At 46.9% G+C, this 26,561-nt stretch overlaps 2 protein-coding genes across 6 annotated transcripts in view; one reads left to right on the forward strand and one right to left on the reverse strand.

The window, feature by feature from the left end:
* The window catches only part of ankzf1 (ankyrin repeat and zinc finger peptidyl tRNA hydrolase 1), a 71,862-nt gene extending 54,602 nt beyond the window's left edge, over positions 1 to 17,260 (forward strand). For all 5 annotated transcript variants that reach the window (XM_087989439.1, XM_087989436.1, XM_087989440.1 and 2 more), the window contains 4 exons: positions 2,097 to 2,208; positions 12,750 to 12,917; positions 14,278 to 14,342; positions 16,486 to 17,260. In XM_087989439.1, the coding sequence (XP_087845565.1) occupies positions 2,097 to 2,208; positions 12,750 to 12,917; positions 14,278 to 14,342; positions 16,486 to 16,600 (460 nt within the window). In that variant the 3' untranslated portion in view covers positions 16,601 to 17,260. The remainder of the gene's footprint in view (positions 1 to 2,096; positions 2,209 to 12,749; positions 12,918 to 14,277; positions 14,343 to 16,485) is intronic.
* A 1,789-nt stretch (positions 17,261 to 19,049) lies between these two features.
* glb1l (galactosidase, beta 1-like) overlaps positions 19,050 to 26,561 on the reverse strand; it is a 93,873-nt gene continuing 86,361 nt past the window's right edge. Inside the window, exons 13-16 of the mRNA XM_087989441.1 lie at positions 21,462 to 21,575; positions 21,233 to 21,364; positions 20,108 to 20,320; positions 19,050 to 19,952 (exon numbers count right to left, since the gene is read on the reverse strand). Coding sequence (XP_087845567.1) covers positions 19,758 to 19,952; positions 20,108 to 20,320; positions 21,233 to 21,364; positions 21,462 to 21,575 — 654 coding nt within the window. The 3' untranslated portion in view covers positions 19,050 to 19,757. The remainder of the gene's footprint in view (positions 19,953 to 20,107; positions 20,321 to 21,232; positions 21,365 to 21,461; positions 21,576 to 26,561) is intronic.

A 26,561-nucleotide genomic window follows, 5' to 3' on the forward strand; every position in this document is an offset into this window, starting at 1 on the left:
TAAATGTTAAAGATCTCATGGCCCTTTCCAAACCAATAAGTTGATTGGTCAAGATTTTGTTTCTTTATTCATTCATGGGATGAGGGCATCCCTGACCAGGCCAGCATTTATTACCCATCCCTAATTGCCCAGAGGGCAGTTGAGTGTCAACCACATTGCTGTGGGTCTGGAGTCACATGTGGGCCAGACCAGGTAAGGATGGCAGATTCCTTCCCTAAAGGACATTAGTGAACCAGGTGGGTTTTTCCCAACATTCAATAATGGATTCATGGTCATCATTATACTCTTAATTCCAGGTTTTTATTGAATTCACATTCCACCACCTGCCGTGGTGGGATTTGAACCAGGGTCCCCAGAACATTATCTGGCTCTCTGTGTTGACAGTCCAGCGATAACATCACTGACTTCCCTAAGTTACTAATTATTTATACTGACATGGATTGAAAATTGGTTGGCTGACAGGAAACAAAGAGTAGTGATAAACGGCTCCCTTTCGGAATGGCAGACGGTGACCAGTGGGGTACCGCAGGGATCAGTGCTGGGACCGCAGCTTTTTACAATGTACATTAATGATATAGAAGGTATTAAAAGTAATATTAGCAAATTTGCTGATGATGCAAAGCTGGGTGGCAGGGTGAAATGTGATGAGGATGTTAGGAGAATAGAGGGTGACCTGGACAGGTTAGGTGAGTGGTCAAATGCATGGCAGATGCAGTTTAATGTGGATAAATGTGTAGTTATCCACTTTGGTGGCAAGAACAGGAAGGCAGATTACTACCTAAATGGAGTCAAGTTAGGTAAAGGGACAGTACAATGGGATCTAGGTGTTCTTGTACATCAGTCAATGAAAGCAAGCATGCAGGTACAGCAGGCAGTGAAGAAAACTAATAGCATACTGGCCTTCATAACAAGAGGAATTGAGTATAGAAGCAAAGAGGTCCTTCTACAGCTGTACAGGGGCCTGGTGAGACCACACCTGGAGTACTGTGTGCAGTTTTGGTCTCCAAATTTGAGGAAAGACATTCTGGCTATTGAGGGAGTGCAGCGTAGGTTCACGAGGTCAATTCCTGGAATGGCGGGACTACCTTACTCTGAAAGACTGGAGTGACTGGGCTTGTATACCCTTGAGTTTAGAAGACTGAGAGGGGATTTGATTGAGACATATAAGATTATTAAAGGATTGGACACTCTGGATGCAGGAAGGATGTTTCCACTGGTGGGTGAGTCTTGGACCAGAGGACACAGCTTAAAAATAAGGGGTAGGCCACTTAGAACAGAGTTGAGGAGAAACCTCTTCACCCAGAGAGATTAGATTACTTACAGTGTGGAAACAGGCCCTTCGGCCCAACAAGTCCACACCACCTCGCCGAAGCGCAACCCACCCATACCCCTACATTTACCCCTTACCTAACACTACGGGCAATTTAACATGGCCAATTCACCTGACCTGCACATCTTTGGACTGTGGGAGGAAACCGGAGCACCCGGAGGAAACCCACGCAGACACTGGGAGAACGTGCAAACTCCACACAGTCAGTCGCCTGAGGCGGGAATTGAACCCGGGTCTCTGGCGCTCTGAGGCAGCAGTGCTAACCACTGTACCACCGTGCTGCCCACGAGTGGTGGGTGTGTGGAATGTTCTGCCCCAGAGGGCTGTGGAAGCCAAGTCTCTGGATACTTTCAAGAAAGAGTTGGATAGAGCTCTTAAGGATCGTGGCATCAAGGGTTATGGGGATAAGGCAGGAACAGGATACTGATTGAGGATGATCAGCCCTAATCATAATGAATGGTGGTGCTGGCTCGAAGGGCTGAGTGGCCTACTCCTGCACCTATTGTCTATTTATAGAGTTTCACCTTTGCTAGAATGTTGACCGTTTTTAGGAATGATAATAATTTGCGGGAATTCTAAAATCTTGTTCCAGGAGTTTATGTTCTGTTCCATAAGCTTGTGTTTCTGGGGAATCCCTGAGTCCATGTCCTGTTTCCATGTGTCCTGTTTACATAAGACCCTGTATGCGTGTCCCTGTTTTCCTATGTCCCCATGTCTCTGTTTCTCTGTGTTTCCATATGCTCACTTATAACTGTGTCTTTTTCAGGGATAAATGTGCTCGTCCTGCTTACACTGTCTCCGCAAACAAGGAGACGAGGAATGAGTTTCGCCGTTACGTAGCAGACCACCCAGGGAGGTACAACTATACAAAAGCACAGGTAAAGGAACAACACACGCACTGCCTGCAGTCATTGATCTACCTTGGTGTATGTAACACACCCAATGCATTGGTGGGGGGTCACAAAAGGCAGCCAATGCATTATAGATATAGTGGCAGGGTGGATGGAGGCAGGGAGAGGATGAATCGTATGTGCGAATGATGCTTGCACAGGCAAGAATGGTGCTGAACCTTGTGGGGAAAGAGGAGAGTGATCGAACATAGCAACAGGAGGAGGCCATTCAGCCCCTCAAGCCTGTTCCACCATTTGATGAGATCATGGCTGATCTGTGGCCTAACTCCATCTACCTGCCTTTGGCCCATATACATTAATAACTTGGTTAAACAAGCTATTTCAATTAACAACCGATCCTGCATCCATAGCCATTTGGGGAAGAAAGTTCCAAATGTTTATCACACTTTGTGTGTCGAAGTGCTTTGTTACAACTCTCCTGGACATCTGGCCCTAATTCACAAACTATAGTGCCTAGTCCTAGAACCTCCAACCAGTGAAAGTAGTTAATCTTTATCAATCTTGTCATTTCCTGTTAATATCTTGAAGACTTTGATCAGGTTTGTAAGGAGATCAAGGATTAAGGGGAGAGTCACTAGAATGGGGTTAAGAAACTCAATCATGGGTGAGGGCGTCACTGGCATTTATTGTCCATCTGGGTCTAGACTCATACATAGGCCAGACCAAGTAAGGATTAGAGTTTCTTTCCTGAAAGGACGTTTGTGAATGAGATGGGCTTTTCTGACAATTGACAATATCATCATTAGACTCTTTAATTCCAGATTTTTATTGAATTCAAATTCCACCATCTGACGTGGCAGGATTTGAATCCAGGTCCCCAGATCATTCCCTGGGTTTCTGGATTAACAATCTACTGAAATACCACAAGGCCATCACCTTCCCCAACAGCCATGATCGAATGGCACAGCAGACTTGATGGGCTGAATGGCCTAATTTTAAACCTATATCTTGTGATCCTACAGATCACTCCTTTACCTTATAAATTCTAGAGAGAACAGACTTAATTTGTATAACCTCTCCCCATAACCTAACCCCTAAAGTCTAGGTATCATCCTTGTACACCTATTTAGGTTCAGGCCATTACCTCCTTCCCAAACTCTGGTGCCCATATCTGCTCACAGTACTCCAAGCGGTTTTGTACAGCTGTCGCATCATAGAGCATAGAACAACGCAGCGCACAACAGTCCCTTCGGCCTCGATGTTGCGCCGACCTGTGAACTAATCTAAGCACTATCCCATCATCATCCATGTGCTTATCCAAGGATTGTTTAAATCTCCCTAATGGGTCTGAGTTGACTACATTGGGAGGTAGGGCATTCCACGCCCTTACCACTCTCTGAGTAAAGAACCTGCCTCTGACATCTGTCTTAACTCTATCACCCCTCAATTTGTAGTTATGCCCCCTCGTACAAGCTGACATCATCATCCTCGGAAAAAGACTTTCAATGTCTACCCTATGTAATCCTCTGATCATCTTGTATGTCTCTATTAAATCCCCCCTTAGCCGCCTTCTCTCCAATGAAAACAGACCCGAGTCTCTCAGCCTTTCCTCATAAGACCTTCCCTCCAGACGAGGCAACATCCTGGTAAATCTCCTCTGCACCTTTTCCAATGCTTCCACATCCTTCCTGTAATGGGGTGACCAGAACTATACACAATATTCCAAGTGTGGCCGCACTAGTATTTTGTATAGCTGCAGCATGATATTGCGGCTCCAGAACTCAATCCCTCTACCAATGAAACCTAACGCACCGTATGCCTTCTTAACAGCACTATCCACCTGGGTGGCAACTTTCAGGGACCTATGTACATGGACACCAAGATCCCTCTGCACATCCACACTACAGAGAGTCTTTCCATTGACCCAGTACTCTGCCTTCCTGTTATTCTTCCCAAAGTGCATCACCTCACATTTAGCTGCATTGAACTCCATTTGCCACCTCTCAGCCCAATTCTGTAGTTTATCCAAGTCTCCCGCAACTTTCTTCCAAACTGTTCACTACTCCACTGACTTTAGTGTCATCTGCAAACTTACTAATCCATCCACCTATGCCTGCATCCAAGTCATATATAAAAATGACAAACAGCAGTGGTCCCAAAACGGATCCTTGTGGCACACCACTAGTAACTGGACTCCAGGCTGAATATTTTCCATCAACCACCAATCGCTGTCTTTTTACAGAAAGCCAGTTTCTAATCCAAACTGCTAAATCACCCTTAATCCCATGCCTCTCCATTTTCTCCAACAACCTATGATGTGGAACTTATCAAAGGCTTTACTGAAGTCCATGTCTACCACGTCAACTGCCCTACCCTCATCTACATGCTTGGTCACCTTCTCAAAAACACAATAAAATTTGTGAGGCACGACCTGCCCTTGATGAAACCATGTTGACTATCTGAAATCAAATTGTTGCTTGCTAGATGATTATAAATCCTATTTCTCAATCTTTTCCAAAACCTTTCCTACAACAGGCATAGGACTCACTGGTCTATAATTACCTGGGTCATCTCTGCTGCCTTCCTTGAACAACGGCACAACATTTGCTATCCTCCAGTCCTCTGGTACTAAACCTGTAGACAATGACAACTCAAAGATCTAAGTCAAAGGCTCCACCATCTCCTCCCTCACTTCCCAGAGAATCCTCGGACAAATCCCATCCGGCCCAGGAGACTTGTCTACTTTCACTCATTCTAGAATTGATAATACCTCCTCCTTACTAACCTCAATCCTTTCAAGTCTAATAGCCCGTGTCTCAGTCTTCTCCTCTACAATATTCTCCTTTTCCTGAGTGAAAACCGATGAGAAATATTTGTTTAGCACCTCTCCGATCTCCACAGCGTCCACACACAACTTCCCACTTCTGTCTTTGACTGGCCCTATTCCTACCCTATCCCATCCTCAGATCCCTATAGAATCCTCACATCCCTATCCTTTTACTTCAATCATCTGGAGATACAGGTAAGTAGTCCATTAGCTTTCTTGATTATTTTCTGCATCTGTTTGTGTCATTTAAAGATCTATGCACCTGAACGCCCAAGTCTGTTTGTATAGCCACAATATTTAACTTCATGCCATCTAGAAAGTTCCCTGATCTTCCTTTTTGGCCCAAAATAGATAACCTCACACTCTGGCATTGAACTCAAAAGGGAAGGGTGGAAAATAGGAGAGCTATAGTGATAGGAGATTCAACGGTTAGAGGAACAAACAGGAGATTCTGTGGTCATGACCGAGACTCCCAGATGGTATGTTGCCTCTCTGGTGCCACGGTCAGGAATGTCTCTGATCAAGTCTACAGGATTCTTAAGGGGGAGAGAGAGCAGCCAGAAGTCATGGTACACATCGGTACTATTGCTAGGAAAAGGGATGAAGACCTGAAAAGTGAATATAGGGAGTTATGTTGGAAGTTAAAAAGCAGGACAAGCAGATAGTAATCTCAGGATTGCTACCAGTGCCACGGGCTAGTGAGGCTGGGTACAGGGAGCGAGTGCAGCTGAACATGTGGCTGCAGGGCTGATGTAGGAGGGAGAGCTTCAGATATGTGGATCATTGGGATATCTTTTGGGGAAGGTGGTGCCTGTACAAGAAGAATGGGTTGCACCTGAACTGGAGGGGGTACCAATATCCTGGGCAGGATGTTTGCTCGAGCTCTTCAGGAGGGGTTAAACTAGTTTGGCAAGGGGATGGGAACTGGAGCTATGGATCACATGATGGAGCAAGTAGTGAACAACCAGATAGAGTGTGCAGAGAGTCTATGAGGACAGATAGGCACTTGATAGGGCAAATGTGCAGTCAGTGTGATGGGCTGAAATGTCTATTTTAATGCATGAAATATCAGGAATAAGGGTGACAAACTTAGAGCATGGATCAGTATTTGGAACTATGGTGTTGTGGCCATTACAGAGACTTGGATATTACAGGGACAAAAATGGTTATTGGATGTTCCAGGGTTTAGATGTTCAAATGGAATAGGGGGCAAGATAAAATAGGTGGGGGAGTGGCATTGCTAATCAGGGATATTATCACAGCTGCAGAAAGGGAGGCCGTTGAGGAGGGTTTGTCTACAGAGTCAGTATGAATGGAAGTCAGAAACAGGGAAGAGGCAGTCACTTTATTGCGAGTTTTCTACAGACCCCTCAATAGCAGCAGAAACACGGAGGGGCAGATTGGGAGGTAGATTTAGGAAAGGTGCAGAAGTAACAGGGTTGTTGTCATGGGTGACTTTAACTTCCCTAATATTGATTGGAAACACCTTAGTTCAAATAGTTTGGATGGAGCAGTTTTTGTCAGGTGTGTCCAGGAAGGATTCCTGACTCATTATGTCGATAGGCCGACCAGAGGGGAGGCCATATTGGATTTGGTGCTTGGCAACGAATCATGCCAGGTGTCAGATCTCTCGGTGGGAGAGTATTTCAGTGATAGCAATCACAACTCCCTGACCTTCACTATACTCATGGAGAGGGATAGAAGCAGACAGTATGGGAAAGTATTTAATTGCTGGAGGGAGAATTACAATGCTATTAGGCAGGAACTGGGGCACCTAAACTGGAACAGATATTCTCAGGGAAATACACGACAGAAATGTGGAGGTTGTTTAGGGAGCACTTGGTGTGAGTGCTGGATGGGTTTGTCCCACTGAGACAAGGAAGGGATGGTAGGATGAAGGAACCTTGGGTGACAAGGGATGTGGAACATCTAGTCATGAGGAAGAAGTAAACTTAAGGTTGAGGAGGCAAGGATTAGACAGGGCTCCAGAGGGTTACAAGGTACTCAGGGAGGAACTGAAGAATGGACTTAGGAGAGCTAGAAGGGGGCATGAAAAAGCTTTAGTGAGTAGAATTAAGGAAAATGACAACACATTCTACACTTATGTGGGGAACAAGAGGATGGGCAGAGTGAGGGTAGGCCAGTCAGGGATAATGGAGGGAACTTGTGCCTGGAGTCAGAGGAGGTAGGGGAGGTCCTTAATGAATACTTAGCTTCAGTATTCACTAATCAGAGGGACCTTGATGTTTCTGAGGACAGGGTGAAACAGACTGATATACTGGAACAACCTGATGTTAGGAAAGAGGATGTGCTGAAAAGTTTGCAAAACATAAGGATAGATAAATCCCCTGGGCCAGATGGGATATACCCAAGGTTACTCCAGGAAGTCAGGGAAGAGATTGCTGCACCTTTGGCAATAATCTTTGTGTCCTCACTGTTCACTGGAGTACTGCCAGATGACTCAAGAGTGATAAATGTTATTCCCTGTTCAAGAAAGGGAATAGGGATAATCCTTGGAAATACAGGCCAGTCAGTCTTATGTCTGTGGTGGGCAAATTGTTGGAGAGGATTCTGAGAGACAGGATTTATGATTGCTTTGAAAATCATAGTTTGATTAGAGATAGTCAGCGTGGTTTTGAGAGAGCCAGGTCATGCTCACAAATGTTATTGAATTCTTTGAGGATGTGACAAAATAATTTGATGAGGGTAGAGCAGTGGATGTAGTGTACATGGGTTTTAGCAAGGCATTTGATAAGGTTCTCCATGGTAGGCTCATTCAGAAAGTAAGGAGGAATGGGATACAGGGAAATCTGGATACAGATATTGGCTGGTCTATGGAAGTTAGAGGGTGGTGGTAGATGGAAAGTATTCAGCCTGGAGCTCGGTGACCTGTGGTGTTCTGCAGGGATCTGTTCTTGGGCCTCTGCTCTTTGTGATTTGGACAAGGATGTGGAAGGGTGGCTTAGTAAGTTTGCCGATGGCACGAAGGTCAGTGGATTTTTGGATAGTGCGGAGAGCTGTTGTAGGTTGCAACAGGGCATTGACAGGATGCAGAACTGGGCTGAGAAGTGGCAGATGGACTTCAACCTGGAAAAGTGTAAAGTGATTCATTTTGGAAGGTTGAATTTGAATGCAGAATACTGGGTTAAAGAGAGGAATCTTGGCAGCGTGAAGGAACAGAGGGTCCACGCCCATAGATCCCTCAAAGTTGCCATCCAAGTTGGTGGGGTTGTTAAGAAGGTGTATGGTGTGTTGGCTTTCATTAGCAGGGTGATTGAGTTTAAGAGCTATGAGGTTATGCTGCATCTCTATAGAGCCCTGGTTAGACCACATTTGGAATACTGTGTTCAGTTCTGATTGCCTCATTATAGGAAGGATGTGGAAGCTTTAGAGAGGATGCAGAGGATTTACCAGGATACTGCCTGAACTGGAGGGTGTGTTTTATGAAGAAATGGAACTGGGGATTTTCTCATTGAAGTGAAGAAGGATGAGAGGTGACTTGATAGAGGTGTACAAGATGATGAGAGGCAGAGATAGAGTGGGTAGCCAGAGACTTTTTCCCAGAGTGGAAATGGCTCTCACAAGGGGCGGGGCGTAATTTTAAGGTGATTGGAGGAAGGTATACGGAAGATGTCAGAGGGGAGATTCTGTACACAGAGTGGTTGTTGTGTGGAATGCGCTGCCAGCAGTGGTGGTAAAATAGATAGGCAGGAGGCTGGGGAAACACAGCAAGGCAGGCAGCATCAGGAGGGACAGGCAGGAGGCTGGAAGAACACAGCAAGGCAGGCAGCATCAGGACGGACAGGCAGGAGGCTGGGGGAACACAGCAAGGCAGGCAGCATCAGGAGGGACAGGCAGGAGGCTGGTAGGGACACAGCAAGGCAGGCAGCATCAGGAGGTGGAGAAGTCGACGTTTCAAGTGTAACCCTTCTTCAGGACTGGGGGTGGGTGTAGGGGGGAGTTGTAGATAAAGGGGGTGGGGAAGATAGGGTGGTGACGTGGGGATAGGTGAAGACAGGTAGAGAGTACGACCTGATTCGATAATGGAAGGAATGAATCCAGTTGGTGGCAAGGAGCAGTGGAAGGGAAAGGGAGGGGCTGCGAAGGGAATCGGGGGATGGAAAGGGAGGTTATTTGAAATTGGAGAACTTAATGTTGAGTTTTTTAGGCTATAGGTTGCCCAGGTGGAAGATGAGGTGTTGTTCCTCCAATCTGTGGTCTGATTTACTGTGGCAATGGAGAAGGCCAAGGGCGGTCATCTTGGAAAGAGAGTGGGAAGGGGAATTAAAATGATTAGTGACTGGGAGGTCCGGTTGGCCCCTGCGGGCCTGGCTGTGATGCTCGATGAGCTGTTTCCTAAGTTTTCGCTCGGTCTCCCTGATGTAGAGAAGACCACATCGGGAGCACCTGATACAGTAAACCAGGTTGGAAGAGGGCAGGACTGTTTGGGGCTGTGCATGGGGTGAGGGGAGTGGTCTACCAGCAAGGTTTCCATCCTTTCCAGTTGTGGGGGAAGGTACCTGGGGGTTTGGGGTTGGGGGGGGTGAGGGGGTGGATTTGGTGGGGAGAGGCATGAACCAAGGACTGTCGAAGGGAACGGTCCTTGTGGAAGGCAGAGGGGGGTACGGAGGGGAAGATGTTCTTGGTGGTGGGAGGTCGTTGGAGTTGGCAGAAGTGTTTAAGGATGGTGTGTTGGATTCAGAAACTGGTGGACTGGCAGGTGAGGACAAGGGGGGGGGGGGGGCTGTCTTTTGTGCATTTGGAGGGGAGGGTGTGTTTAGAAAAGGTGGAGTGGGGAGTGGAGGTGGTACGGTAGAGGGCTATCTGGGTGACAGAGGGAGGATTCCCGGATGTATCTGAGGTAGAGTCAGATACATCCAGGACATTTAAGCGACTCTTGGATAGGCACATGGATGTTAGTACAATGAAGGGTATGTAGGTTAGTTTGATCTTAGAGTAGGATAAAAGGTCAGCACAACATCAAAGGCCGAAGGGTCTGTGCTGTGCAGTACTGTTCTCTGTTCATTACCTTTAATGTGTCTTCAAAAGGTTTAGTGAGGTTTGTCAGGCATGACCTAGCTGTGATGAATCCACGTTGGCTCTCCCTGATTAATTGAGAATTTTCAAGGTGTTCAGTTACACCATCCATCGTTACAAACTCCTAGCAGTTACCCCACCACAGATCTTAGGCTAACTGGTCTGTAATTACCTGGTTATCCTCTTTCCCACTTGTTAAAAAGTAGAGTGACATGCCCAACCCATTGGGTTATTTTGGATGAGGAGGGATTATATCCAGAGTTTAGATTAGAGTGGTGCTGGAAAAGCACAGCGGGTCAGGCCGAGGGTTTATATCCAGTCAGTCTTGTTCCAAGCCAGGCTGGAATATTAAAATGAAAGAGCAAGCTGCAGATGCCAGAAGTCTAAAATAAAAACAGAAATTGCTCAAGAAACTCAGTGGGTCTGGCGTAATCAGAACCAGGAGTAGGCCACTCGGCCTATTGAGCCTGCTCTCCCATTCAATTAGATCATGGCTGATCTTTTCATGGACTCAGCTCCACTTACCTGCCCTCTCACCAAAAACCTTAATTCCTTTATTGTCAAAAATCTATCTCTGCCGTAAAAACATTCAACAAGGTAACCTCAACTGCTTCACTGAGCAGGGAATTCCACAGATTCACAACCCTCTGGGTGGAGGTTCCTCCTCAGCTCAGTCCGAAACCTGCTCCCCCTTACTTTGAGGCTATGCCCCCTAGTTCTAGTTTCACCTGCCAGTGGAAACAACCTCCCTGCTACTGACTTATCTATTCCCTTCCTAATGTTTTATTTTTCAATAAAATCCCACCACACTGTTCTAAATTCCAGTACATATAGTCCCAATCTACTCAATGTCTCTTTGTAACCTCCCAACTCCAGAATCAACCTCGTGAACCCCCTCTGTACCCCCTTCCAGTACCAGTATATCCTTTCTCAAGTAAGTAGACCAAAACTGTGCACAGTACTCCAGGGGTGGCCTCACTGCAGCATAACCTCCCTGTTTTATAAACTCAATCCCTCTCGCAATGAAAGACAATATTCCATTTGCCTCCTTAATTACCTGCAAACCAATTTTTTGTGATTCATGTACAACGACACCTAGGTCCCTCTGAACAGAAGCTTGCTGCAGTTTTTCACCACCGGAGCAAAAGGTTTTACTTTAGAAAATTAAAAACCACACAACAGGTTACAGTCCAACAGGTTTATTCGGAAGCACTAGCTTTTGGAGCGCTGCTCCTTCAGGCAGCTGTGTGATGATCAGGTTGCTACCTGATGAAGGAGCAGCGCTCTGAAAGCTAGTGCTTCCAATTAAACCTGTTGGACTGTAACCTGGTGCTGTGAGATTTTTAACTTTGTCCATCCCAATCCAACACCAGCACCTCCAATTTAGTTTAGAAAGGCCTGTATCAGCACATTCTGGGTGGACCAAAGGGCCTGTTCCTGAGCTGCACTGTTCTCTATTCTCTCCCCAAGTCACTGTTGATCCAGTTTTAGTAAGATTTATAGCAAAACAAGCTGCTATATCCAGTCATAAGAGTTCAAAGCAACCATTTTTTTGAAGCAAAACACATGTCCACAGTGAACTTTCAATTGCATCTTTTAAATAATCCTTTTCAGGTATGTCCACAAAATCTTCGAAGAAAATTTAATTTCAAAGCATCTTTAACTATTTCTTATTAATTCACCCAAAGGATGATTAGGCAAGATTTAGGATACATAGGATGGGAAACTGCAGGGGATGGGCACAATTGAAATGTGGAGCTTATTCAAGGAACAGCTACTGTGGGTCCTTGGTAAGTATGTACCTGTCAGGCAGGGAGGAAGTGGTATAGCGCAGGAGCCGTGGTTTATTAAAGAAATTGAATCTCTTGTCAAGAGGAAGAAAAAGGCTTATGCTAGGATGAGATGTGAAAAGGCTTAGTTAGGGCGCTAGACAGTTACAGGTTAGCGAGGAAAGACCTGAAGAGAGAGCTAAAACGAGCCACCCAGGTTGATAGGGTTGTTAAGAAGGCATACGGTGTATTAGCTTTTATTGGTAAGCCCTGCCATAAGGTCATGCTGCAGCTGTACAAAACTCTGGTGCGGTTGCACTTGGAGTATTGCATACAGTTCTGGTCACCGCATTATAGGAAGGATGTGGAAGCTTTGGAAAGGGTTCAGAGGAGATTTACTAGGCTGTTTCCTGGCATGGAGGGAAGGCTGAGGGACTTGAGGCTGTTTTTATTAGAGAGAAGAAGGTTGAGAGGCGACTTAATTGAGACATATAAGATAATCAGAGGGTTAGATAGAGTGGACAGGGAGAGCCTATTTCCTCGGATGGTGATGGCCAGCACGAGGGGACATAGCTTTAAATTGAGGGGTGATAGATATAGGACAGACGTTAGAGGTAGTTTCTTTACTCGGAGAGTGGCCGGGGTGTGGAATGCACTGCCTGTAACAGTAGACTCGCCAACTTTAAGGGCATTTAAATGGGCATTGGATAAATACATGGATGAGAATGGAATAGTGTAGGTTAGATGGGCTTCAGATTGATTCCACAGGTCGGTGAAACATCGAGGGCCGAAGGGCCTGTACTGTGCTGTAATGTTCTATGGGCCATCAGTTGTTGCCCTTGAGAAGATGGCGATGAGCTGTTGCCTTATACCACAATGGGTGGGCCTTACATCCAGGTGCACCCAGACATCTCGCATCTTTTGTGTTTTGGCAGATTTCTGGACCACTAACCTTTGAAATGGAGATTAAAAAATCCGAGAAAAAGCGAGCACAGAAAATGGCAAAGAAGCAAAGAGAGAAGGAACAGAAAGAACAGAAGAGGAGATTGGAAGAAGAGGAAATCAAGAAGAAGACATACGCAGCCATGAGTGAGAGAGAGAAGGTGTGAGCATGCTATCTGCCTGGGATTGGACAGGGACATGATGGTGTAGCATCACATTTTAAATTGTTTAATAATTTGTATCCATTTGGATGCAAACTTTGCTTGGAGCGGGGGGACAGAGGGTGGTGGTGAAGATTTGCTCTTCAAACTGGAGGTGTGTGACCAGTGGAGCGCCACAAGGATCGGTGCTGGGTATACTGCTTTTCGTCATTTATGTAAATAATTTGGTTGTGAATATAGGACGTATGGCTAATACGTTTGCACATGACACCAAAATTAATAGTATAGTATAGTGGAGTGTGAAAAAAGTTACCTCAGAGTACCACGGTATCTTGATCACATTGGCCAGTGGGTTGAGGAGTGGCAGATGTGATCAGATAGATGTTAGATGCTGCATTTTGGAGATGCAAATCAGGGCAAGACTTATACACTTAATGGTAAGGTCCTAGGGAGTGTTGTTGAGCAGAGACCTTGGAGTGCACGTTCATAGTTCTTTGAAAGTTGAGTCACAGGTAGATAGGATAGTGAAGAAGGTGTTTGGTATGCTGTCCTTTATTAGTCAGTGCATTGAGTGTAGAAGTTGGGAGGTCATGTTACGGCTGTACAGGACGTTGGTTCGGCCACTTTTGAAATATTGCATTCAATTCTGGTCTCCCTGCTATAGGAAAGATGTTGTGAAACTTGAAAGGATTCAGAAAAGATTTACAAGGATGTTGCCAGGGTTGGAGGATTTGAGCTATAGGGAGAGGCTGAACAAGCTGGGGCTGTTTTCCCTGGAGCATGGGAGGCTGAGGGGTGACCTTATAGAGGTTTATAAAATCATACGGGGCATGGATAGGATAAATAGACAAGGTATTTTCCCCAGGGTAGGGGAGTCCAAAACTAGAAGTCATAGGTTTAGGGTGAGAGAGGAAGATTTAAAAGCGACTAAGGGGTAAGGGCAACATTTTCACGCACAGGGTGGTACGTGTATGGATTGAGCTGCCAGAGGAAGTGGTGGAGGCTGGTACAATTACAACATTTAAAAGGCATCTGGATGGAGACATGAATTAGGAAGAGTTAGAGGGGTATAGGCCAAATGCTGGCAAATGGGGCTGGACAAATTTAGAATATCTGGTCGGCCTGGACGTGTCGGGCCGAATGGTCTGTTTCCATGCTGTACATCTCTGAAACTCTAAATTGTAAGCGTGTTGACAAAATGGTACTTAACGTTCAAAATCAGTGGGCACGATATTTCTGACAATCACCATGGGAGCTTTTTGCTCCCATGGGCCTCGTAAAGCCGGTCATGTGAGTGAAGGTGAGGGAGAGGATTATTGTGGGGACTGCGTGACTCAGGATCCCACTCTCTATTTTCCAGCGTGCACTGGCTGCTGAGAAACGCTTCGCCCAGCAGGTGGAAAACAACACAACGAATACTATCAGGTAATGGGAACCACACTACTGTCATGTTAAAGACAAGCAACGCACTGTCAGAAGGTAGGTACTGAGGGAGCGCCGCACTGTCAGAGGGTCCGTGCTGAGGGAGCCCCGCACTGTCGGAGGGTCCGTGCTGAGGGAGCCCCGCACTGTCGGAGGGTCCGTGCTGAGGGAGCCCCGCACTGTCGGAGGGTCCGTGCTGAGGGAGCGCCGCGCTGTCGGAGGGTCAGTGCTGAGGGATCGCCGCGCTGTCGGAGGGTCAGTGCTGAGGGATCGCCGCGCTGTCGGAGGGTCAGTGCTGATGGATCGCCGCGCTGTCGGAGGGTCAGTGCTGATGGATCGCCGCGCTGTCGGAGGGTCAGTGCTGAGGGAGCGCCGCGCTGTCGGAGGGTCAGTGCTGAGGGAGCGCCGCGCTGTCGGAGGGTCAGTGCTGAGGGAGCGCCGCGCTGTCGGAGGGTCAGTGCTGAGGGAGCGCCGCGCTGTCGGAGGGTCAGTGCTGAGGGAGCGCCGCGCTGTCGGAGGGTCAGTGCTGAGGGAGCGCCGCGCTGTCGGAGGGTCAGTGCTGAGGGCGCGCCGCGCTGTCGGAGGGTCAGTGCTGAGGGCGCGCCGCGCTGTCGGAGGGTCAGTGCTGAGGGAGCGCCGCGCTGTCGGAGGGTCAGTGCTGAGGGAGCGCCGCGCTGTCGGAGGGTCAGTGCTGAGGGAGCGCCGCGCTGTCGGAGGGTCAGTGCTGAGGGAGCGCCGCGCTGTCGGAGGGTCAGTGCTGAGGGAGCGCCGCGCTGTCGGAGGGTCAGTGCTGAGGGAGCGCCGCGCTGTCGGAGGGTCAGTGCTGAGGGAGCGCCGCGCTGTCGGAGGGTCAGTGCTGAGGGAGCGCCGCGCTGTCGGAGGGTCAGTGCTGAGGGAGCGCCGCGCTGTCGGAGGGTCAGTGCTGAGGGAGCGCCGCGCTGTCGGAGGGTCAGTGCTGAGGGAGCGCCGCGCTGTCGGAGGGTCAGTGCTGAGGGAGCGCCGCGCTGTCGGAGGGTCAGTGCTGAGGGAGCGCCGCGCTGTCGGAGGGTCAGTGCTGAGGGAGCGCCGCGCTGTCGGAGGGTCAGTGCTGAGGGAGCGCCGCGCTGTCGGAGGGTCAGTGCTGAGGGAGCGCCGCGCTGTCGGAGGGTCAGTGCTGAGGGAGCGCCGCGCTGTCGGAGGGTCAGTGCTGAGGGAGCGCCGCGCTGTCGGAGGGTCAGTGCTGAGGGAGCGCCGCGCTGTCGGAGGGTCAGTGCTGAGGGAGCGCCGCGCTGTCGGAGGGTCAGTGCTGAGGGAGCGCCGCGCTGTCGGAGGGTCAGTGCTGTGGGAGCGCCGCGCTGTCGGAGGGTCCGTGTTGTGGGAGTGTTACAATGCCAGAGTAACTCTCTGCGAGGTATCTATTATTCTATATATAAACCACCCTGGACCCCTCAATTCGATTGCGGTCTGTAACTCACTCCCAGGTATCTCTTATTCTAAATGTAAACCAGCCCAAGTCCCTGAATTAGATTCCAGTCTGTGACTCACTGCTCGGTATCTGCTATTCTCCCCCACCACCCTGATTCCAATGTATTGCAAGAGCCATTGATCAAAAGTGAGGGTTGATGCTTGTGAATTGCACTATTAGAACATAGAACGTTACAGCACAGTACAGGCCCTTCGGCCCTCAATGTTGTGCCGACCTGTGGAACCAATCTGAAGCCCATCTATCCGACACTATTCCATTCTCGTCCATATGTCTATCCAATGGCCATTTAAATGCCCTTAAAGTTGGCGAGTCTACTACTTTACAGGCAGTGCGTTCCACACCCGTACTATTGTCTGAGGAAAGAAGCTACCTCTGACATCTGTCCAATATCTATCACCCCTCAATTTAAAGCTATGCCACCTCGTGCTCGCCATCACCATCTGAGGAAAAAGACTTTCACTGTCCAACCTACCTAACCCTCTGATTATCTTATATGTCTCTATTAAGTCACCTCTCAACTTTCTTCTCTCCAACGAAAACAGCCTCAAGTCCCTCAGCCTTTCCTTGTAAGACCTTCCCTCTATACCAGGCAACATCCGAGTAAATCTATTGTTCTTGTGATATACTGAGTTTGTTCTCCTTCATGCTTATGACTGCATTGTTGTCTTTTCGTCTGCATAGCCGCTGCTGGCTTTGTGGAGAATCTCTGCTGGGCAGAGTTCCCTTTGAATATCTCGAATACAAGTTCTGCACCACCCACTGCCTACAGGAGCACAGGAAGCAGCAGCGAGTGTGAGAGAATTACTGGGAACTGATTACTGCACTGCTACCGTGTATGATGGAGCATTGATATGTAACTTATAGACTGCCAAAGTGCCCTACAAAGCAGAAGGCTACAGGAAGCACTGACTGCAGGGAATGGGGCTTTCTCCTTCCAGACTCTGTTTCTCAATGACCAGGGGAGTGAAACTTTGTTCTGTCGGGCTGTCACATCAACCGTGATCTTTGCCAAGGTGTTCTGCATAAGTTGTTGTATCAATCCCATTGCATAAAATGGGCAAGGCCGTGGCCAGTTTTAATGGATCTCACCGGTTCTTTCTTCAGTCACTGTTCCCTGAGGAATAGGGCAGTGCCGATCTCAGTCACTGGAATGGACAAAGAGCAGATTTCATCCAGTGCAATGATCACCCTTCCTAATCCAGGGAACAGTTTGACTCCTGTCACAGTGTCTATCTGTCACACCTTCATCCAAGCTACAGCTTCTCAGTGACAACACCAGCAGCAAGTGCTTTGACAGTGAGAGTCGAGAAAGGAAGTGTTTTCGAATGAGGTTTCCTCTTCCTCTGAAAGTGGCCTCCTTGAGTCTCATCAGGAGTCTCTGTGTCTGTATGCTGAATGATGGGTTTTTACATGGAGTCTGTGGTAATTCTGCATTCAATAAAGGTCTTGTTATGGGGATCAGTGTGATGTTTCTGTTCTGAGATATACTAATAAACATTTCTCCAGTCTGTTTCACAAGCCAAGGAGCACATTTACAGTCAGCTCCCTGATCCGATCTGTGTAGAAGCAATCCCCAGTTTGTGAACCAGTTCCATTCTTGAGTCTGTTTCCAAGTTGATTTGTATGCAAGTCAGGACACAATGCAGGATAATATGAAACAATCGTTTAAGTACAGGAAATGTTTGTATGTTGGATCTAAAATTACATCCCTGTAAGTAGGACATTCATAAATTGGAGATTCTCTCTGCTATCCATAAGACATAGGAGCAGAAGTAAGGCCATTCGGCCCATCGAGTCCACTCCGCCATTCAATCATGGCTGATGGGCATTTCAACTCCACTTACCCGCATTCTCCCCGTAGCCCTTAATTCCTTGTGACATCAAAACACATCTGTGGAATACTCCTTCTTTAAACCTACTGGTGAGCTAGGGTCAGCATACACTTTGTGCTCACTGTGGATTAGAAATTATCTGCAGCTGGTATTGTTGTATGGACTGATCTCAACATGCTCCTTTCCCCCTTAAACAAAGCTGTTCCCTTGTGCCTTTACAGACCTGTATTTTATGCACTCATTTGATGCAAGTATTCCTGGCTCGGCCAGCATTCGTTTCTAGGGGTGAGCTGCCTTCTTGAACCGCTGCAGTCCATGTGCTGTGGGTAGCCCCCAATGCCCTTTGTTAGGGAATTCCAAGATTCTGACCCAGCGACACTGAAGGAACGGCGATATATTTCCAAGTCAGGATGGAGTGGCTTGGAGGTGAATTTTCAGGGGGTGGTGTTCCCATTTATCTGCTGCCCTTGTCCTTCTGGATGGAAGTAGTCATGGGTTTGGGAGGTCTAAGGATCTTTGGTAAATTTCTGCAGGGCATCTTGTAGATGGTACACACTGCTGCTACTGAGCGTGGGTGGTGGAGGGAGTGGATATTTGTGGGTGGTGGAGGGAGTGGAGATGTGGTGCCAAACAAGCGGCTGCTTTGTCCTGCATGGTGTCAAGCTTCTTGAGTGTTATTGGATCTGCACCCATCCAGGGCAAATGACTTCTGCCTTGTAGATGGTGGATAGACTTTGGGGAGTCAGGTGGTGGGTTTTCCTAGCAGGATTCCCAGCCTCTGCTCTTGTATCCACTGTGTTCATATAGCGAGTGCAGTTGTGTTTCTGGTCAATAATAATCCCCAGGATGTTGACAGTGGGGGATTTCAGTGATGGTCACACTGCTGAATGTCAAGGGGCAGTGGTCAGATTGTCTCTCATTGGTCTTGGTCATTGCCTAACCCAAATGTTATTTGCCAATTGTCAGCCCAATTGGTTCCACTTTTGACCCTGATCTCTTCTCTCCCACTTTGCTCCTTTCCTACTGAGGTGCTGAAGTACAGGAGGATTTACAGTTTCTCACTAGGCTCAACACTCATTCCTGTCCTTCATGTACCAGAAATATATATATAAAACTGGTTGTGGGCCAATAGCAAAAGTAACAGAGTCACCTAAGAAGCTGTCCTGCACACACTGACACAATTCCAGCAGGTGTTGCCCTATGCTCTGTTTTGTTGCGGGCTGGCTGGATGGAAAGGATTTCATGGGCACAACCATGATGAGGAGGGGGAGTTCTCTCTGGTGTCTTGGCCAATACTTATTCATCAGGCACTGAAACAGTTGATGTATGTGTGTTTATATTGCTGTTTCTGCCTTTACAACACTGACTGCAGTCGCTGTAAATTACGTTGGGACATTTGTAGGTTCTAAACGATGCTGTACAAATCCAACTTTATTACAATAATGTTGCCTCCATAATGCTGGTTATTTACTGAAGCTCGTACAATACAAAGGAAATCACATGATGCAGTCTTTGTGATTGGTTTGCAATGATCTTAATACTTCTCCTGAGAGGAATGCAGAGGAGGGAGTCCTGGGAACTCCCAGTGATAAACCAGGATCCCTCAACATCAGCCACCTCCCCGCAGTCTCACTGTCCAACCGGTCTCTTGGCCAAGACAATGGGACTCTAGTACAATCCAAGGTCTGTCCTGATCGATGGTCATCTTAGTTGTGGTGACATTGTTGTAGAGGTGAATAGGTTCTGCTCCATCTCAATGCCCTGTGACGCCTGCATGGAAGGACAAGATCAGGCTCTCACCATCTGCATGCCTGCTGCATCCCAGAGAGAGCTGTGACCAGCTGGCTACACTTGAACCCTTCACAGAGTGCAGAATGGAATTGGCACCTTCATTTTGTACCCCTTCGGACTCAAGACCATCCCTTCTCATTGCTGTATGCTGCTCCAAGCGTTAGTTTAATTAATTGATTATTTTAATGGCTCCTGTGTCTTTGTTTAAATGAGTGTGTATATAGCACCTGTAAATAATGGCAGCAGGACACCGATCCACTGTTGCCTTAATGAAACAGATTGGGAGCCTGCAGCAGTATGACATAAATAGCAATATATTGCTCCTCTCTCCTAGCCCTTTGAGGTCAAGATTGCATGATCCTGAAATACAACTGAAGGTTTGGCAGGACCTCGCTCCAATTCCAGCACCGTCACTTTGTTCAGGGAGTTTACATTCAGAATGTTCTTGGGCACATACAGAGTCTCTTGGGGTCCTCTCTCTGGCCAGTAACGCCCCACATTAAAACCATTGATCCAGATCTGACCCTGAAAGATGATCAGAGAATTAGCAGATACACACACCATCACCCCCTCTCACTTATTACCCTCATCCATTCACCTTCTGGATCATGCCAACATCCCATAAACATGTCTGCAATCGCTGTGGGTGCAGGAAAAGGGGCAGGGTCTTTTCTCCTCACCTTTGCCCAGCCTTGCAGCCTGACATAAGTGTCATGAGCCTTTGCTGACTGAAAGGTCCCATAATAGAAAGCAGGGCCCTGAGCCACTGAGTTCACATCTTCCTGTTGTCCAGAATGTGGCCAGCCATTCTTAATGACATCATCTATCGCCAAGGGGAACATGGACCAGTCGGTGAGGATAGTGGAAGCAAGTGTAACGTTTCTTACGAGGCCCTGTGTAGGAAAAGAGAGGGGATGAGTTCAACCTAGACTTCTCAAAATGATAGAGTCTCAGTGCAGCTTCCACCGACTACAGGAGTTATTTCCTGTCTGGTACAATACCAAGAGCAAGAAGAGACTATTTTCAGCACAAGCACAGTTGTCCACTCCTGTCCAGCATGGGACTGAGCTCCACACGAAGACCAGTGACATGTTTTGAGTAGGGTTCTGTCTTTGTATAAAGACGATGGAGATGAGAAATCCCCCAGGACTCCCACTCACTGAACCATGGCTCCCTTTTCCTGTGAGCCTTACTCAGAAACAATGAAATCAGAGCAAAAAAACAGTGGATTCTGGAGGTATGAAATAAAAACCAGTGCTGGAGAAATTCTGCAGGGTGTGGCAGTGTCTGTGCAAGAGAAATAGAGTCAACATTTCAAATCCAATGTGACTCTTCTGAGCAATTTATTTTTATTTCAGAAACAGTAGACTTGCTGTGATAGCCCCTGTTACTGGAATTCAGGCCCCATTCAGACACTAATGGGGAGTGAGTGGTCCAGGAAGAGTCAGCCTGCCTTTTTAAGGGGAAGGAGTTGATAAACCAACAAGCCTTCAAAACATATCCTGTCCTTCACCCCTGTATGGTCTGATGGTGTGTACATGGAGACCAAACCTGCCTCCAGATCAGAGTACTCCCCCCCCCCCCCCCACCACCACCACCCCACCCCAGAGAACCAGAGTCACTGGGTCAAAATCCTGGAACTCCTTAAAGATACTTGGGGGGGGTCTCCTCACCAGACAGGCTGCAGCGATTCAAGAAGGCAGCTCACTGTCACCTTTTGGAGGGTAACTAAGGACAGGCAACAAATGTTGGACCAGCCACCAACACCCCCATCCTGTACCTGAATTTAAAAAAAACACTTTTACCTTGAGGTCCAGCAGACAGCTTCCAAAGTTGATGCGGCCCATGTTCTCTACCACAATGTCCAGTAAGTCACCTTTACTGCCAGTGATGTTTAATACATAGACATTGTCACGCTCTAACACACCCTGATATATCTGCAATATAGACAGGGAACATCTCTCACCCACTGATCACTGCTAATAACCAAGTGCACTCAAGCCTTAAAGTGACAAATAGTCATCGTTCACTCACCCCATTAACCAGGACATACCCTCGATCATGCATTCCATTCAACTCTGGTTTCAAGGGAAGGGCTTTCTCAACAGCGTGAGGCAGTTGTGTACGATACAGCATAAACCCGTAATACTGAAACATAAAAACAGGATGCAGGGAGTCGGAGACATCAGCAATCCTCACTCTCTTCCTCTTTACCAGGTCAGTCATGTCTGTCTCTGTTATCAATCCCATTGCCCTAGTCCACTCTAGTTTTATGTTGTCTCTATCTGTTGCACATCTCACCTTCCCACATCTGGATCTACCTGGTTAGAGCATCTGATGGTCCAGTAGAACCAGCAGGTAATCGCCAAAAGCCACAAAAAACACCTATTGTCTATTACTCTTTGCTTCCTGTCTCAGAGCCAATCTTGGAACCCAGCATTTCCATTTCTGCCATGTGGGACCTCATTCAAAGTCCTACAAAATCCATCAGGAATACCATGAACATGCAGCCAATAAACACAAATTACATCAATTCAGACAGAAACACCTCAAACACCTCAGGGCAGCACGGTGGCTCAGTGGTTAGGGACCTGGGTTTGATTCCAGCTTTGGGCAACTGTCTGTGTGGAGTTTTCACATTCTCCCCACCTGTGTGTGTGTGTGGGGGTTTCCTCCGGATGTTCTGGTTTCTTCCCACAATCCAAAGATGTGCAGGTTACGTGAACTGGCCATGCTAAATTATCCTTCGTGTTCAGGGATGTGTAGGTTAGGGGCATTAGTCAGGGGTAAATGTAGAGCAGTAGGGGAATGGTTCTGGGTGGGTTACTGTTTGGAGGGTTGGTGTGGACTTGTTGGGCCAAAGGGCCTGTCTCCATACTGTAGGTATTCTATTCAATATCATTCTATAAATTGCTGAATTCACTAAGGTTTCTTCGGTGGCTCCTTCCAAACCTGGATCCACTAATGTCTAGAAGGACCAAGGGCAACAAATTTCTAGGAACACCACCACCTGCAGGATCAACTCTCAATCACACTCCAAGGACTTTCAACAGTTCAGGAAGGCAGCTCACCGATACCTTCTCAAAAGCAATTTGTGATTGGCTCTAAGTGTTGGCCCATGAATGGCCTAAAAAGTCTGCCAATTCTATCACCGTAAGTGTAGGCTGCATGAACTCCACAGATGGTGTGTGTCAGGACTCATGGGTAACGCCACTGGAAATCAAGCTCTGCCATTTCTGATATCATCACAAAAGATCTTAAAATAAGAATACAGAATTCCCCAATTTACTTGACCTCCTGATGCAGGTTGACAGAAAGCAAGGACCACGGTTCCTAAATTTCTTCTGCACTCTTTCCAGTTTAATAACATCCTTCCTATAGCAAGGTGACCAAAACTGAACACAATACTCCAAGTCCAGCCTCATCAACGTCCTGTACAATTGCAATATAACTTTCCAACTTCTATACTCAATGACCTGATGAAGGCCAGTGTGCCAAAAGCCTTCTTCATTCTCCTGTCTACCTGTGACTCCACTTTCAGAGAACTGTGCACCTAACTCCAATGTCGCTCTGTTCCACTGCACTCCTTAAGGCCCTACCATTCACCATGAAACTCCTGCCTTGATTTGACTTTCCAAAATGGAAGATCTCACCCTTATCTACATTAAACTCCATTTGCCTTTTCTTGGCCAACCCCCCCCCCCCAGCTAATCAAGGTCCTGCTGCAATTTCTGAGAACCTTCCTCACTGTCCACGATACCGACTACTTTAGTGTCATCAGCAAACTTACTAATCATGCCTTGTACATTCTCATCCAAATCATTGATATAGATAACAAACAGCAACAGCGCAGCACCGATCTCTGAGGCACACCACTAGTCACAGGCCTCCAGTCCAACAAGCATCCTTCCACTATTGCCCTCTGCTTCCTACCATCAAGCCAATTGTATATCCAATTTGCCAGCTTGCCCTGGATTCCATGTGACGTAACCTTCCAGAGCAGCCTATCATGTGGAACCTTATCGAAGGCCTTACTGAAATCCATACCGCCCACCTCTCATCAACCTTCCTGGTCACTTCATCAAAGAACTCTAACAGATTTGTGAGGCATGATTTCCTCCTCACAAAGCCATGCTGTTTTCTTCAGGTTTAAAATAGGTTTTGACTGCAGAGAACAGTGGGACAGCTCCTATGCAGATGGACATTAAACACTTCTCCCAATCTCATTCCTAGCCCCAAGCTCTTCAATTACCGAAGAACCAAAGTTGTTGACAGACAAAAGGCATCAATAACTGGTCACTAGTCCAGAGACAAATCGTTTCTTGTAGCAGAACGCCTCAACCCCAGTGCACCTGTGACCATTTCACTTACTGCTTGTTCAAACACTTGTTTACATGATCCTTACCATAAGTTGGAGGTTAATACTCAAAACTTGGAGCAATCCTTTAAAACAATGGCTTTAAAACCACTCTCTCTTGTTTCAGCCCACACTCTTTACATACCTCCATCGTTAAAAGAAGAGTAATATCATTTACTATGTGTATTGCAATACAACACATGATCCATAAAGATCAAAACATAAGATGTACACTCTTTTCTTGTTCTTCCTCTCAAATTGTACCTTTACACAGTCTTAGCATTTCTGAAACCTAAAACTTATTCCAACATTTTACATTTGAGATAATGACTCTGCAATTACGTTATCTTTCTCAGCAATGTGAATAATCTTTATATCAAATGGTTGCAACACAGACTCCATCTAAATATTCTTGCATTCCAAGTTTTAAACATTTCAGTGACGGCTAGTGGACTATGCTCAGTGTAAATTAGTGTTTCATTGTTTTATGTCTGTCTGAATTGTTGAAGAGCCAACAACAATCCCAAAATCTCTTTTCCCCCATGGTAAAGTATTTCTTCTGACACTGGATTAGTTCCTTCAGTTTTTTTTAAGAAACACCCCATTGGCTTCTGTATTCCCGATTCCTCACCCAGTAACAAGACAACTGGCACCGCCAGGTTGCTAGAACCGATTCCTATTTTGAAATGTCTGGAAAACCCAGGGATGACTACACTGGTTAATTCATTCAGATTGTCTTCAGTTTCTCAAAGGCTGCCTGGCAACCTGCTGACCACACCACCTTTACTTGTTTTTTTTTTTAACACATTCATTAAAGATACCATTGAAAATGTCCACAAACAACCTGTAAAAACAACACATTCCTAAAAATGTCATGATTTCTCATTTAGACTAAGCAACAGAGTATTCTACTAGAGCCTCCGCTCTGGCTGCCTTGGTATCACCTATCCTTGTCCTACAGTATGTCCCAAGTTAGTTATCTAGCTTTTGCAAATGCTTAAACAGATCAATTACTGGTCTCACATGTACCTTCCATATGTTACTAATACACCACAGCACCAATCAAATACACTATGCATTTACGAAACCCAGCCAGGACTTGATTTGTAAGCCTCTAGAATGTAGCAAAGGCATTCTTTAAGCCAAATGACATCAGCTGAGATTGGTATAACCCATTTGGTGTAACAAAGTAGATATTTCTCTCACCCTAATGTTGCCAACTCTGTCAATGCAGTCTTCCAACCATGGAACTGGTTATCAACTGGCTTTCGTGACCACATTCACCTTTCTATAATCCATAAAGAGTCAAGTTGATCCATCCAGTTTAGGACATTATTGGTGAACTCTAGCTGCTCTAATGAGGTTCAATCAAGTGTGTTTCCTGAATCTCTGTTTCTACATTTTTTCATTTTCATTCATGGGACATGGGTGTCACTGGCTGTGCCCAGTATTTACTCCCCGTCCCTAGTTGCCCCTTGAGAAGGTGGGGGTGAGCTGCCTTCTTGAACCACTGCTGTCCATGTGCTGTGGTAGACCCACAATGCCCTTAGGGAGGGAATTCCAGGATTTTGTCCCAGCGACAGTGAAGGAACGGTGATATATTTCCAAGTCAGGATGGTAATGGGCTTGGAGCGGAACTTGAAGTGTACCTGCTGCCCTTGTCCTTGGCCACTGGATTTGGAAGGTACTAAGAACTGGTTAATTTCTGCAGAGTAATATCTTGTAGATAATACACACTGCTGCTACTGAACGTGGGTAGTGGAGGGAGTGGATATTTGTTGATGTGGTACCAATCAAGCAGCTGCTTTGTCCTGAATGGTGTTGAGCTTCTTGAGTGTTGTTGGAGCTGCCCCCATCCAGGGCAAGTGGGGAGTATTCCATCACACTCCTGACTTGTGCCTTGTAGATGATGGACAGTATTTGAGGACTCAGGAGCAGAATTGCTGCAGTATTCCTAAGTCTCTGACCTGCTCTTGTAGCTACAGTATTTCAATGCAGAGTCTAGTTCAGTTTCTGGTGAATGGTAACCCCCAGAATATTGATAGTGGGGGATTCAATGATGATAAAACCATTGAATGTCATGGGATTGGTGATGGTCACAGCCTGGCACTTGGTGTGACATGAATGTTACTTGCCACTTGTCTGCCCTAAGCCTGGATATTGTCCAGATCTTGTTGCATTTGAACATGGACTGCTTCAGTACCTGAGAGGTGGTGAATGGTGCTGAACATTGTGTAATCATCGGGGACCATCCCCACTTCTGACCTTCTGATGGAGGGAAGGTCATTGATGAAGCAGCTGAAGATGATTGGGCCCAGCACATTATCCTGAGGAACTCCTGCAGAGATATCTGGAGCTGAGATGACTGACCTCCAACAACCACAACCATCTTCCTATGTGTCAGGTATGACTCTAAACATTGGAGACTTTGCCCCCTGATACCCACTGATTCAGTTTTTCTGGGGCTCCTTGATGTCACACTCGATCAAATGCAGCCTTGATGTCAAGGACTGTCCTTCTCCCCTCCCCTCTGGAATTCAGCTCTTTTGTCCACAGTCATAGAGTCATACAGCACAGAAACATGTGTGTGGCTTCAGTCCAAGTACACCATGACAAACAGAATCCCAAACTAAACTAGTCCAACCTGCCTGCTCCTGGCCCATATCCTTCCAAACCACCAAGGCTGTAAGGAGATCAGGGGCTGAATGGCCCTGGGGGAACCCAAACTGGGCATTATTGAGTAGGTTATTGCTGAGCAGGTGCTGCTTGATAGCTCT

This window comes from Chiloscyllium plagiosum, unplaced genomic scaffold (assembly GCF_037043375.1).
Source record: "Chiloscyllium plagiosum isolate Xiang-an unplaced genomic scaffold, Cpla_swu_hap1 HiC_scaffold_7, whole genome shotgun sequence".
NCBI classification, from domain to species: domain Eukaryota; kingdom Metazoa; phylum Chordata; class Chondrichthyes; order Orectolobiformes; family Hemiscylliidae; genus Chiloscyllium; species Chiloscyllium plagiosum.